A 15,721-nucleotide genomic window follows, 5' to 3' on the forward strand; every position below is an offset into this window, starting at 1 on the left:
ACAACAAAAATTACTATAGGAAGTGCCGGGGAGTTGCTAAAACAAAAGGAACACAAATCTATGTTCTATACCAAGTTGTGGATAAAAGAAATTCCTTTTAAAATCTCATTATTTTTATATATTGTGGCGTTGGAACTACAAGTTACCTGTGGATGAGGTGGTTAACAAGATGAGAATATCTATAGTACCGAGGTGCAGGTGTTGTGTTCAACCTCAAAAAGAAACTATTTCACACCTTTTTCTTACTGGTTCATTTGTTGCATCAGTCTGGCAATACTTCACGAGTGTTGCAGGTATACTTGGTCCATTTGTATAAAAACATCAAGTTGTAATATAATGGTAGAATGCTGAGTGCCCTCCTAACTCCTAAGCTCAAGCTCTTGTTTTCGGGAAATTATCGAAGAGAAGGAACACCTCTATACACGGTGGCAATATGACAAGGAAGAAAGTGAATCATGAAATCAATCACAATATTTATCAACTAGAAATAGTAAAGTATTTGTGGCTAAAGAATTTACCACTAAATTGGCCACATCTGATTCAATTCCCTGAAGGTTGCAGGCCACAAGTAAAATGTAAGATAGTACAGTGGAGTTAACTTCCTATAAGATGGTTCAAATGAAATACAGATGGGGCTTCCAGAGGAAACTCTGGCCTATGTTTTGCTGCCTTTTTTGTTAGAAATAGTAGAGGAGACCTGGTGTATGCAACTGCAAGAAGGTTGACAGTTAAACAAACATACGTGCTGAAGTTAGGGCCATCAATATGGCACTGAGTACTGTATGAACAACCAAATAAAACATCTGATAATTGAAACAGATTCCTTAAAAATGAGAAATATTATGGAGGGAATATAGGAGATACTTTGGAAGATCGGTATGGAGGTTAATAGAATCAAATTCTGGAGGGAAAAAGGTCAAGTGCAATTTGTCCATATCTTGAGACCAATGCACTGGCAGATCTTTTAGTTAACCTAGTTTCTAATTTTGCAGGTACCATACAGTTCAAAACATTCTAGGACATGCCATCAGAAGGAAGGAAGGTTTTGAACACTGACAAAGCACTAATTCCTAACCTGAGATTCCAATCCTTCAAGAGGAGGGAGCCAGACTGAAGAAAAGGATTCTAAAACTTATCACATTAATTCTAATGTCTTACTTTAGACATTAGATTAATGTTCATCAGCATTCAGATGTCTTCACTGTAATTCTATAAGACAACAAACTAATAAATCCCTGAAAATCATAGCAGATTTCTAGTCATATAACTGGATAACTATCTAATTATTTCCTATCCAATGTGTGGTACTAACAGTAATGTCAGGTAACAAGGTATTGAAAGGACATCAATAGACAGTTAAGTTCAGATTTACAAGAAAGAGGTTATCAAAATCACAGGATACAAACCAGAGTTATGTCAGGAAACTAAAGGATCAGATACAGGTTACAAGTGTTGATTTTCAGGAAACTAAAGTCTCAAAAGTGGCTCAAAGTTGCAGCATCTTTTTGCTTGAAGAATTTTCAAGGGTTTTTTATTTAGCACCTGGTAAGAGCTTGGAGGTGATTAATGATGGAATCTAACCAAAGCAAGATGAGTTTGTTTTGCAGAAATCTTCTTATTTAGAGATTAAGTTTCATTTATACATAGTCTGTTGGAGACATGTTGTCATTCAATACACTTAGGCTTTAGCTTTCTTTTTAGATTTTAGCTTGTTTTGGTGTTGGTTTTTTTTTTAACATTTTTCCGCTTTTCAGTACTATGATTTAGACAATTTTTATTTATATAATACCACAAGCATGATGCTATGCGGGTTTGCTTTAAAAAAAGTTGAGCTTGTTAACAATTCAACCCATTATTCTTTGTGACGTAATGATTCAATAAAATCTACAACCACTTACATGATCAAAAACAAGGGATTCTATGTAAAGAAAGAATGCAGAACAAATATTAGTTACCTCAAAAATGTTCCACAGAAGAGAGAGACCACACGAGTGTTCAAATGTCATAATTTGGTGTCTATTCGTTATTTTAGAGATTTTAACTCCAGCAAAATTGGTTAACCACTACAAACAAAAGAAAAAAGATTAACTCTATATGATGATAATATTATTGATGTCCCGGAACCAAAAATATCCCTTTTGTGTAAGTAGTACTCCCTCCGTTTCAATTTGTTTGTATGGTTTTGACTTAACACGAAACTTAATAAAGTAAAAAAGACTCTTGAATCTTATAATATTAAACTAAAGATATGTAAAATGTACCAAAATGTCTTTTTGAAACAGACCTAAAAGGGAGCAAAGCTAGCTCTAGGAGTAGTTTGTCTTCACCCCATTTCATCGACGTAGTCAGAAGGAATATTGTAGACACACAAATAAAGACGAATGCATAAGTCAAACAAATTAAAACTGAGGGAGTAAGCTTAGCAGAAATTGCTAACACGGGGACCAACGTTGAGTTCGTGAATTTGAACCAATTTAAACTTTGAGTTTTGAGAACAAACGTTGCACTTGAGTAGTGTACGAATCGGCTTGTAGCACACCTCGATTACACGAGCTACCTACTACCTCACCATCACCATAAAAAATTAGGTTGTGAACAAAAAACTCGTATCATTTTGCGAACACGAGCCACAAGTGCAAAAATAGGGTTTTGAGAGGTTGGCATTAGTTATAGGGAGAGAGGAAAAAAAGAGAAATCTGAATCTGAGTATGAAGATGAAGATGAGTATATTTAAGCTTCCCTTTGTCGTTTTAGACCTGGGGGTACGGGACAGTACCTGGAAGTACCAAAATTACCCAACTGCATAATACCAATATCTAGAACTTGAAACAGAAGAATTTTCAGATCAAACAAATTAGAGGGAAAGAATTACTGAAAAGACTGGGGATTTAGAAAAAAAATTTGCTTCCTGCCTATGAAGCTGAAAATAAACATACTTCTTGCATACAAACTCTAACACGGTAAGCAAAAAGTAGAAGAGGCTAAGACACAGAAAGCGGTATTGGCTTCACAGCACTTCTAATTCTCCGGTATGCAGTCCTAACTCTCTCCTTCAGACCTTCATTTTCGCATTCAACGTCACCAGTTTGTTTGTTAAGATGAGCCACACTCCCATCAACATTGATTACCAGCTTACCATCTTCCCCAAATTTCACGTCACCAAACAGAGAAATCAGGAGCGCATGGACTATTTTCTCAGCTTTCTTTGCATCTTCCTGCTCGTTAATGGAAGTTTCTGACTCAATTGATACTTTAGGCATCTCCCTGCCAGCATTCAGAACCAATGCCACAACGGAATCAGATACCATGTCACTAATTGGATCTGCTGGCCAATGAAGGGAGATATGATTCTCTGACTCCTGCTTCACCGTCACTCGCTCATGCACCCGTAAGGTTGGGACACCAGATTCCTCATCTGTTGAGGACTCCACACTTTCATAGATCTGCTTAAGCCTGTGTTGTATAACAGCAAAAGCGCCTGAATATGGGATAGTAATTCTCTGTGTGATATTTGCAGTGGATAGCTGAGAAAAGACATGGAGATCATCAGGTGCCATGATCTGGTAAGTGAAACCTTTCTTCACAAGTAAACCACTGACAATTTCGCCCACTTCCGGGGGTTTTTCAGCCAGCTTTCCAATAGTTTTCGCCATTTTCTCAGAGTTGAAGTACATTTCAACTGACTGACAGTTCTTGGGAGTAACAATTTTAGTATTCCCATCGGCAAAGAGGGAGGTAAGTTTCTGCTTGAGCCTTCCCATCTCATTAGCCTCTCCATGGACTAGAATTATGTTGGGAGGCATAAGTTCTTTCAAGAAAATACTTGTCTGAGAATAATCCGCGTGAGCTGAGAATGATATATAATGCACGTGCATATTAAGTGGAGCAGACAAGCCATTTGTGAGGGTGACCTCCTTCGGCTCATTGATAATAGTCTTCGCCAAGGTCCCTTCCACTACATACCCAGGTATAACACAAGCATTTTTCTTGTCAGAGCACCACTTATCGAACAGTTGCCTTGACAAACCACTCTGAAGACTACCTGGACTTGCCATTACCACACATGGCTTGTTGTCTATAAAATCTTCAATACTGTTCAGGGAAGATATATGCTTGAAATTAAAGGGATTAGAACTGACAAATTGATTGCGGATCCTCTCATTCATGGCATTGATGTATGTCTGATATACAGCCATGCACCTTCTTGCAAGTGGAGAAGCATAATATATGGGGAAATTAGCTAGTTCAGGATGGTTAGACCAATACTCATCCAGGATAAGGAGAAGTTCCTGTGCACGTCCCAAGGCGAAGGCAGGAATCAGCACCCGACCCCCTTGCATGAGTGTTGAATGTATCACATCCGTGAAAAGCTTCTCTCTTATCTGACGTGGCATATGGAGTTGAACACCATAAGTTGATTCTATAATGCAAATATCTGGAGAAAATTGTGGGGTCTCAGCCGCGCGGAGATGCCTGTCTTCTTCACGGGAGTAGTCTCCCGTATAGAGAACTCTAACACCAGCAATATCAACCATAAACATGGCAGCACCAAGTACATGACCAGCAGTATAACACCAAAAGCGAATACCATTTACTTCCATAGTCTGATGGAAGTCGATAACCTACAAAACAAGTTTTCACATGTCAAATAAGCCTAACGAAATATGCTGCCTAATTTGAAAAATGATGAGTTGTAATAATTCATTGATACGGTGGGAAAAAATCCAGAATACAAGTGGTATACAAAAAGTGAACCTACACGGAAACATGGTTCCCCACAAAATAAAAATAAAATATTAGTCTAATAAAATTGGGCTAACCAAAACTCAAAGAATGTACACATTAGACCAGTTCCAGAAATAGTTGCATGGTTTAGAATACCCTTTTTTAGTTTTTTCTCTCATAGATCAACTGTGAAGGTCATGTAACTACGTAAGCATATCACAGGACCTAAGCCAACAATTTTTTTTTTTTTTTGGTTGGTGATAATGGAGAATCCCCGAGGGCATGGGACACGGTGCTAAACTCGGTTGGTAATGGGCCCAACGCTCCACCCTTCTCCACTTGAAATACCAGACTTTTGTCTGCGGTAGTGTTCGAACCCATGACGTGTGTCTCACGCACGTCACGTGCTATACTCTTACCAGTAGACCAAAGCTGGAGGCACCTAAGCCAATAGTTCTAATGAGCTCAACAGCAACAAACTGGTCAATTGCATTTCCAGAAGATTGAAAAGAGTTTAAGACCTTTTTATTTTAAGGATGGAAAAGAAGAATTTTATTTAGCAGGAAAGAGCAAGAAAAGACTAGTTCAAGGCTAAAGATGCAGTTGAATCACTGTGTACACTCTATGACATTCATAAAACATGTATTTCTCCAAGGTTGCAGATGTCCAATGAGGTATGAAACCAATTCAAAGCACAATCTATCCCTCTTGTTTTCCAGTAAGAATATCAATGTTTTTAATATTCCTTAGAAGATTAACTTTATTCATTCCAAAGCACACAGAAGGCGCAGCGAAAAGACACATAAGTCAGAGACTCCTTTAGCTAAATGAAACGCACTGTCCATCCTCATTCTCTCTAAAGATTGTAAGTTACATTTAACACTCCTTCGGGACAAGTAAACAAAAGGGAACCCAAAAGTGGCCAAAAGAATTATATTTTGTGCAGCAGCACCTCTTATGGTTCAAACAGATCAAACAATACAATCAGAATCATACTATCTGGGTGAAGACATAACATATTGAGTTGCTTTCAATTTCCAGCTTGTAGGCTGTAGGCCAAGGAAAACTCTTTTTAGGGTTAGTGTTCACATTTCAAGCAACCCATCCACCAGAATCGAATACACTAGCAAATTATCCTACCAGGAAAAAATACTTAAGCAAATTAAATTTTTATTGATTCGATTTAGAACGTAGAGTCCATTTGGTTTAGCTGAATTTAAGTAGTTTTTAAGCACCAAGTGGCAACTGTCGTAAAGCACGTTAAGTGTTGGAGTTAACAATAAGCAGTTGATATGTTAGGTTAAAAAGTGCTGATAAGCACCTTTCTGTTACATGACCAAAATGCCCTTAACACTGTTAACACTAAAAAAGAGAACCTAAATGAAATAAAGAAGTACCGGAAGCTCTTTATATAGGATTCTAACCTAAATGAAATAAAGAAAAGTGATACTACTGAGATTTTAGTTATTGAAAAATCATTCTGAATATTTAGTTATACCATGAATGTTGAGACATTCTTAATCTAATGAATCGATGAAGTTATCTACTACCAATCACAATTACCTTGACAACAACTCACTGTCTGTCATATCACCAATTCAACAATGCTACAATTTACTATCAAACTAGAAAATCTAACAATAAGATAATTCACCCCTAGGCCCTAATCCCATAGCATTTACTCTCATATATCATATTCTCAGACCAAGCAAACCTCCACAAGTCCTGATTACAAGTTTTTTTGTTGCAGAAAGCCATATCTGATATGCAAACATGAGGGGAACCTGCAAATATTATGACAAATATCCAGAACGCCCCATCTTTCCCATATTCTCTCTCCCCCCAAACTTTAATTTGGCAATATAAACACGTAGGCAATTAGACCTTATTCACCACTATTTCAAGGGGGGAAACCAATACAGGACTTGAGAAAATCCCTAAACAGAAACAGGGTGTCTTTGCCAAAAAGTTTGTAAAGAGAAGGCTAGAAAAACTACCAATCTACAGTCACCTAGACAGAACTTCCAAGAGATCTATATGTGGACCAAATGTATAATACAAACTGGTAATGGAGTGAAAATATTTTGCTCAGCGTAGAACCTGTTTTCAAACTAAGACCTCACAAGAGAAATGATTTTATAATCTGAATGACCAATCATACACTGCTTGGAGATCAAACATGGGATGTTGAAAACAAACCTCAATTTTGTCCATGGAGCGAAGAATGTCATGTTCATCAAATAACATATCTTCAACCGAGACTTTGCTCACTTTAACATAATCTGACAAAAGCAACTTGTATATGGCCTTTGTGGCATGAGTCATGAAAACGCGCCCTTTAAATGTAGTCTGAAGATAAAAGGAGCCAATAATATATGAATCAGCACAGAAGTACTAAAATGTCCAGAATAAAAAGACCATGAACCCCTGAATATACCTTTTCGAGGAAATAAGGAAGAGATGCAGCATGATCCAAGTGAAAACTGCAAAGCATTAGAGCAAGTTATAGTGAGCAGCAAAGTAAGATAAACAGGAATAGAAACCAATAAAATAGGGATAAAAACAAACAACCAACGAAATGGTCAACAGTTATTATACATGACAAGGGACTATGGCACTGCAGAGACAACTAGCGGATACAGATACACAAGTAATTTGCTCGAAACCATAACCACATAAAATAGATAATAAACTGAAACTTGATCCAGTCCACTGCTCCCACTCCATAGTCCTCCGACTGCTCCATTAAACAATAAAATAAATATTGAAAAAAAATTCTATCCAGCAACCGCTAAAATAATGAAAGCCATGGAGTACTATTCCTCTTGTTATTTGGTGGACTGTTGGAACAAAGAGGAATAGCAGAATTTTGGAAGGCAAGAAGACGTAATTAGCCTTAAGAATAGAACGTATTTTTTTAGCCTTTTGGTGCAGACGTTTTTTTTTCAATAACCATGGTGTCTGGGCTAGCTTGCGTGCACCTCGACTAATTCCACGGGGCCTCTGCTACCTCCCACCAGCACAGGTACCGGGTAACTCTATTCACCAAGGCATGGACAGATGGGAAGAAACCACCTAGTGTGTGTGCCTCCAGTGAGAAATGCTACTAAGACCTCATGATTCTCAACCCACATCATTAACCACTAGGCTTACAGCCTTAGGTGCTTTGGAGCAGACTTTCTTCTGTAAAGGATATCATCAATTTGCTCAGTGCCTCACTCTGTTTGTAAGGCTTCATCAGCACATTCTTAGTGCTGTTACATATTTAATAAAATATTAACACTAATTAAAAAAAGAACCAAAGCCACAACTTCGTACTTAATGATATGTTTGCAATTGGAAGGGTACGCAACACTTAATAGTGAATTGTGATTAAAGATTTTTTCTGACTATGGCCATTTTTCTTTTAATCACTCATTTTTTTTGTCCCCCATCTGTACGACTGGACCATCTATAAACTAGTCTGCTGAATACTTCAAATGAATTGAAATTTGCACCCATCCAAACATGTGAGAGTATAATCAGAAAACGAAATTTTCTTAATTTATATTATAACTATGTTTTTTTTTTGAGTAAAAGGTAACTGATTTATATTATAACTATGTAACTATGTAACTGATTTATATTATAACTATGTAATCACGAAAAAAGAAAATATTAAGAGGCAGCGCAGAGAAAACATTACAAGAGTTACTTCCTTTGTCCCATATAATGTTTGAACTATTTCAAGTGAGTAGAATAATTAAAGAATTACTTTCATTAATATTTTTCATTTTGAATTGGTAGGAGAGAATGTTACATTAATTGGGGCAATTTGTAACCAACGGGAAAACGAAAACATTTCATCCTAGTTTGAATTTCAGATGTTTAAGGAAATTGAATCCTTAAAAGAACTAATATATTTTTCATGTAATATGTACAAATAATCTATTCTGAATACAAGCTGTAGAAAAATGCTCCCAGGCACTCTGCCCAAGAAAGTTCTCTCTCCTACTTCTTAGGAGGGGAACTAACCCTTCTCCGGTGACTTTCTCCCGGAATTTCTTTCCGTCTCTCTCATCTATTCTCAAGTTATTACCTTCAAAAATCTAAACTGAAAAGAAAAGGAGAAAAAAAAAGGAGAGATTTAGGCTACTATGGCCGGATCCTTGTCTCTAGAGGAAAATAGTATATTCTACAATGCCGGTTTTAAGGCCTATGATATTACTAAATGCAAATCTGGTGCAGAATCTTAATACGAATGGGTCGAGCGCAGCAGGAACTTAATGAGACGAGTCAAAGTTAGGATTAAAGCTTTAAAGTGGATAGTAGCAGTATTTATTGAAGTATCCAAAGTACATGGGAAGGTGGTTAGAAGATGGAATTTGAAGGATCACTTCTCAAAAATTTTCTGCACTCCAAAATACAATGAGAGTGGCAGATACATCAGTTTCATAGCATTACAAGGCCAGAGCAAATCTGTCATTATTACACCGGAGACTACATTCAATGGAGCCAGACCCCACATAGTGGGATTATACTGGGCTTGTTGTTGTTGTTGTTGTAGACTACATTCAATGGAGGATGGACGAACATAGCTCACAAAATTGCAAAGTTTACATATGAACCAGAACAAACACAGAAGCCGCAGGAACCTACAACTAAACAGCTGGATAAAACCTTCAAAGAGGCCTGCAGCAGCAATAGATGGGTGACGGATGACACGAAAAAGGCACAAGTTCAGAGCACGAAAGACAATATAAAAATCTCGGGGGGGGGGGGGGGGGGGGGGGGGGGGGGGGCCTTCAATCTCTGAGATAGACTTGCTGAGCAGATGTGTAGTTGGAAAGTTTCAGAGTCCAACACAAGAGATAGCCACTCTAAATGATGTAAGAAGATGGCCATGCAACACTTGGAAGACTGCTTTTGGTATAAATGTCCATGCCATGAATGATGGCTATTTTCTCTTTGAGCTCCCATCAAGGAAAGAAGCAGAGCACATCATGACCAGAGAATGGACATGGAAGAAGATGCAGTTGGCACTCGAATGGTGGAAACCAACTACGGGCTGCTGTCCTGCAGAAATTAAAAGGGATTGGGTGTGGATCAGACTTCTAGGGTTTCCATTATGCCTATGGTCACAAGAAATCTTCAAACAAATTGGAGATCAATGCGGAGGGTTTTTAGAAACAGAGGAGGAGACTTCACTCAAGAACCATCTACAGTGGGCTCGAATCAAAGTGGCAGGAGATGGGAAGCAGATTCCGAGAGAGGTGGAGGTGTCCAATGAAGAATATACCTACGCTATTCTGATATGGTGTGAAGTTCCGGTGGAAGTCAGAGCAAAGGAAAGGATGAGAGAAGAAGAAATCCTTTTGTCTGATGGTTAATAAAGGACTAGGGTCTTATCAGAAGTCAGCAGAAATAAAGGGAACCCAAGTGGGGACCTCGGGAGATGGGGAAAATTTGAATTGGACAAGTGGGCTAGAAACAAGAGGGAAAGGGCCAATGGAGGCAGTTGCGGGCTCAATTAAAATAATAGAGCATTTGGGCCCAGTTAATAGAATAGAGCAATTGGGCCGAATTATTGACCCTTTTGCTGTAGTAATTCATAAGTCAATTTCTGAAGCCCATTTAGAGGACATTGTTAGTATAGAAATACAGGCTAACTTGTCAAGACTAGTAACCCAGAATATGTTTGAACCACTGGGGAACAATGATGGAGAAAAGGAGATTCAACATAATCAAATTGAACAGTTCATGGGAAATTCATCTGAAGAAAAGGAACCAGCAGTAACAGAAAAAGAAGACAAGGGCCTACATCTACAACTACAGATGCAAGAACTAGATACAGAAGATATAAATGAAGATGTTACCCCTCTAAAAATTCAATTACCAGAAGAAGCAACCATTCCAGCATCAATAACTCCAGAATGGATTCAACAGCATATAATCAGACTTAGCATAGAGTTTGGTGCTAGCTTTAAAGGGTGTCAAGAGAAAGCCAAAGAGTTATTCATGAAGATAGATAGCAACAAGCAGGATAATAAGGGGGAACAATCAATCACCAAAAGGAAGGGATGAATGAATTGAAGCGGCTAGAATTAGATACTAAATTCACGAGTAATGGCATTAGAAGTAGGGGGAATATCTAGCAATAAAAGATCAATGAAGTTGAGTATAGTGTCCTGGAATGTTAGGGGTCAGAACTGTAGTAAAAAAAAAAAAAAAAAAAGTATGATAAAAAATATTTTACTTATAAAAAATATTTTACCTACCTGGAAAGCCGATGTGGTGTGTTTCCAGGAAACAAAAGTGGAAGGGGATATCGCTGATATAGTAAGAGAAGTTGGGGGGAGCAGGTGGGTCAATTATGTTGAATTAGAATCTAGTGGGACAAGAGGCGGTATAATAATTATGTGGGACAAAGGGGATTGGGAAGGGGTGATCAGTAGTGAGGGCATGTACTCTGTTTCTTATAGAGTCACTGGAAGGAGTCAAGATTTCAGTTGGAACATGACTGGAGTTTATGCACCAAATGATAGAATGGAAAGGGAGGAAACTTGGGGAAAATAGGTGCAGCAAGGACTCTTATTCCAGGGCCTTGGGTCCTTTGTGGTGACTTTAACACGGTTAGATATCCATCTGAAAAGAAGAACTGCAGAAGAATCGACAAGGCAATGACTGATTTTTCTGATTTCATTGAAGACATGGAAATGGTGGACTGTCCCTGACAGGAGGGAAGTTTATTTGGAAGAAAGAAGACAGACACAATATTGCAGCAAGAATTGATAGATTCCGGATATCAGAAGAATGGGATGCTAGCTTTAGGAACATCAGGCAGTCCATATAACATAGGGTGGCATCTGACCATTCACCTTTGTTATTTCAAAGTGGAGAATGGGAGAAACCCAATTCTTATTTTAAATTTGAGAACTGGTGGCTAAAGACAGAGGGTTTTAATGAGAGAGTGAAGACAAGGTGGGAATCCTTCAATTACAGTGGAAAGCCAGATTTTAAACTGGTAGCAAAGTTGAAAGCTTTAAAAGGAAAATTGAAAGAGTGGAGTAAAACAGCACAAGGGAATTTGGGAATGCAGAAACAAGTGGTATTGGCTCAGCTTGCTGAACTGGAAGAGATACAAGATCATAGAATCCTAAAAGAGAAGGAGATAACTTCTAGACTGGCCCTAACCATGGAATTTGAAGACATTGCTAGGCATGAAGAGATTTGCTTGGAGACAGAGATCAAGGGCAACTTGGTTGAAAGAGGGAGACAAAAACACAAGTTTCGTTCACAGAACAGCAAATGCACACAGAAGGGCAAACACTATATACAAGTTAAGAGTAAATGGAGAAATTCTGGAGGATCCTGGAGAAGTGAAGGAAGAAATTGTGTCATATTATGAGAAGTTGTATTCAGAGACAGAAAACTGGAGACCACAATTTAATATGAGGAATTCTCCTAGGTTGGATGCTGAAGATAATGCAACTCTTATGGCCCCTTTTGAACCTCAAGAGATACTGGACTCCATCAGGACATGTGCAGGGGACAAAGCTCCACGTCCTGATGGATACTCTATGGCTTTTTTCAATCAGTGTTGGGATATCATAGGGATAGAGCTTGTAGCTGCTATACTGAACTTTTACTTTGAAGGTTATTTTGAAAAAAGTTTGAATGTCACTTTTGTGGCTTTGATTCCAAAGAAAGCTGGAGCTACAGAGCTCAATGATTTCAGGCCTATTAGCTTGATTGGGGGAGTATATAAGATCATTGCTAAATTACTAGCAAAGAGGTTAAAAAAGGTAATACATCAACTTGTGGACAGGAAAAAATGACATTTATTAAAGGAAGACATATCATGGATGCAGTTCTTATAGCTAATGAGTGTGTAGAGTCTAGACAGAGGAGTAAGAAACCTGGTATTCTATGCAAGCTAGACATTCAAAAAGCATATGATCATCTGAATTGGAGCTTTCTAATTAATATGTTGGAGAGAATGGGGTTTGGAACTAGATGGATCAAATGGAAACATTGCATTAGCTCTGTTAAGTTCTCAGTTTTGGTCAAGAAAACTCCTTGTGGTTTGTTTCCTTCTCAAAGGGGATTGAGATAAGGTAATCCTTTGTCCCCTTTCTTATTTATCCTGGCAATGGAGGGCATGAGCAATATGTTTCCCACAGCTAAGGTGAATGGATGGATAAGGGGATTTCAGGTGGGTGTAGAAAACTTGGAGATTATTCATCTGCCATATGCAGATGATAATCTTGTCTTTTGTGAAGCAGTGGAAGAAAACATTTTAATCCTACGAACTATCTTCATCATCTTTGAAGCAGTTTCCGGATTACACATTAATTGGGTAAAAGCTTCATTCATCCAATTAATGAGGTTGCAGAGGTGGAGAGCTTGGCAGAGAAATTAGGAGGTAAAATAGGGGAGCTTCCAACTATATATTTGGGCATGCCTTTGGAAGACAAGAGCAAGTCAAAAGGAATATGCAATAGAGTTCTAGAAAAATGTGAGAAGAAGCTGACAAACTGGAAAAGCCAATATCTTTCTTTTGGGGGAAGATTGACCATGGTCAATAGTGTGCCTTACCATCTTATATGATGTCCATATTCCCAATATCTGTCAATGTAATCAAGAGAATTGATACCCTTAGAAGGAACTTTATGTGGCAAAGCAACGAAGATAAGAAGAAATTTCACTTAGTCAAGTGGAGGAGCTGACTGTGAGCAAGAAGACAGGGGATTGGGTATCAAAGATTTGAAATTGCAAAACCAAAGTTTGATGATGAAATGGCTATTGAAATTTGTTACAGAGGAAAACATGCTATGGAAGGAAGTCATTACTGCAAAATATGGTTTGGAGGACAAGTGGATGACAAACATGGTTAATACTCCATATGGATGACAAACATGGTTCATTCTTAGCCAAAAGCAACATGCTACGGTTGCTGAGATGTGAACTGGACAAGGGTGGGATCTGGATCTGAGAAGACATTTGAATGATTGGGAAATGGAGATGGTAGCAGAATTCCACAATACAATGGCAGCATTCATCAACTTAACAGGGGAAAGGGATACTCTGGAATGGAAGAAGGATAGCAAAGGAATTTTTACTGTTAACTCAGCATACAAAGACCTGAATGTATAAGTATCAAGTTTTCAAGAAGACCGATGGCCATGGAAGATGATATGGAAGACAAAAGAACCCTATAAAGTGAACTGTTTTAACTGGTTGTTGGCAAAAGAAGCAGTGTTGACTCATGAAAACTTGAATAAAAGAGGTTTTCACTTATGTTCGAGATGTTTTTTGTGTGGGAATCATAATGAGACAATCAGTCATCTTTTCTTGCACTGCAAATGGACAGACCAGCTATAGAGGATGTTTATCAACCTGAGGAAGATCAGATGGGTGAAGCCTGAAGCCTGGAAGCATAGAAGGAGCGTTAAAATGCTGGAGCAGGGATGGGAATATAACAAGAAAAGAGGAGAGATGGAAGCTGGAAGATTGTCCCATCATGTATTTGGTGGACTGTTTGGAAAGAGAGGAACCAGAGATGTTTTGAGAACAAGCAGAATAATTTACAGAAGTTAAAGATGAACTACCTAGCTCTTTTTTATTTTTGGTGTAAACAGGAAATTCTAGATCAGACAGAAGATATTTTTGATGTGTTAGATCTCTTGTAAGAATAGACAACTGTAGAGATCAATGCTGTAAATGTAACCTTTTGGAGGGGGACTACATATTTTGATGTAGTACACCTGTGGATATATAGATTAATTGTTACAAGTCTCAAAAAAAAAAGAACTAATATTATGCTACTGTTAGAAGTAATATGTCATTAAGGCTAGATGTTTAGTTACTCTTTTCAATTGGCACTGTTTCTCCCCTGTAAACAGTGTGGATAATTTTTTGAATTTTGTTAGCTCCCTAGCTCTAGCACAGTAGGGGCTTAGGGGGGATATCTTTTTGGATCTTTTGACTGGTTTACAGGTTTTTGCTCAGCTAGCTTCATGTTAATTCTTGTTTGAAGCAGCCCTATGCTTAGTTGTAACCTCTGCATCTTCTTGATGCCATTCTAATACATTTTAATTACTTCACCAAAAAAATATGTCAAAAATTTTAGGAATCCCAAAACAGAAAGGTGTTCAATACTAACAAAAAAACTCTTTTAGATGTAGGGAACGAAAGGTCAAGGAAGGGATATCGAAACAACTTGGTCTTACAATCACAAGTCAGTTGGATTATCGGGTTCAATCATAATTCTTTCGATTCATGTTTTCTTTTTTCTTTCTTTTTTTTTTGGGGGGATAAGGTAAAGTTTTCTTTCCGTTCATGTTCATTGTAATCCAATACTAAATAATTGTTCTTTGAAGATAAATTACGGATTTTCTAAATCTCACAGTCACCTAAGAAGATTTAATTGAGTTCCAACTAATTGGTGTTACCTTGCTTCCATTAAATTCCGTTCTAACTTAAGTCTGCATAGATACTGAGTGATTTTAAGACATTTCATGCAACTTTCTTCCACATGATTTCAGAAAAAACTTCTTGTCCCCTCTTTATTTTGACAGAAGAAAATACAAATGAAATTGCAGCGGGCAAAATAAATCTCACCTAAGGGGCCACAAAACCTTTTTTTCTCTCTTTTTAAGAGATAGAAGAATTAACAAATTAAGCAGCTATCTTTACTTGGCTTTGGATCTTTAAGAAAGGAAAGTGATTTTGAGCTTTAACTTCCTCCTATTTCCTCTTTAAGCAAAGTTATTTTCTCCTTTAATTCCTTCGTTCTTACTTCCTCTTCTTTTCTCTACTTCCACAAATATTTTAAGCTGGCACAGACGGGGCAAAAAAGCAACTTATAATAACAAAAAGCAATAAAATAAGAAAGGGAAGACCAAGGAATCAAGTTACTGAAACAAGGGAATTAAGGAAAGGTAAAAGAGAAGCAAAAGGATATTGGCAGCAAAGAGAGCAGAGTAAGAGAGAAAAAGACGAGGAGGACAGAGAA

At 37.8% G+C, this 15,721-nt stretch overlaps 1 protein-coding gene across 3 annotated transcripts in view; it reads right to left on the reverse strand.

Moving 5' to 3' along the window:
* Positions 1–2,791: 2,791 nt before the first annotated feature.
* Positions 2,792–15,721, reverse strand: part of LOC132615837 (cleavage and polyadenylation specificity factor subunit 3-I-like) — a 55,413-nt gene continuing 42,483 nt past the window's right edge. For all 3 annotated transcript variants that reach the window (XM_060330430.1, XM_060330429.1, XM_060330428.1), the window contains 3 exons: positions 7,163–7,208; positions 6,925–7,074; positions 2,792–4,622 (listed from right to left, as the gene is read on the reverse strand). In XM_060330430.1, the coding sequence (XP_060186413.1) occupies positions 2,982–4,622; positions 6,925–7,074; positions 7,163–7,208 (1,837 nt within the window). In that variant the 3' untranslated portion in view covers positions 2,792–2,981. The remainder of the gene's footprint in view (positions 4,623–6,924; positions 7,075–7,162; positions 7,209–15,721) is intronic.

The sequence above is a fragment of the Lycium barbarum genome, chromosome 10 (assembly GCF_019175385.1).
Source record: "Lycium barbarum isolate Lr01 chromosome 10, ASM1917538v2, whole genome shotgun sequence".
Classification (NCBI taxonomy): Eukaryota; Viridiplantae; Streptophyta; class Magnoliopsida; order Solanales; family Solanaceae; genus Lycium; species Lycium barbarum.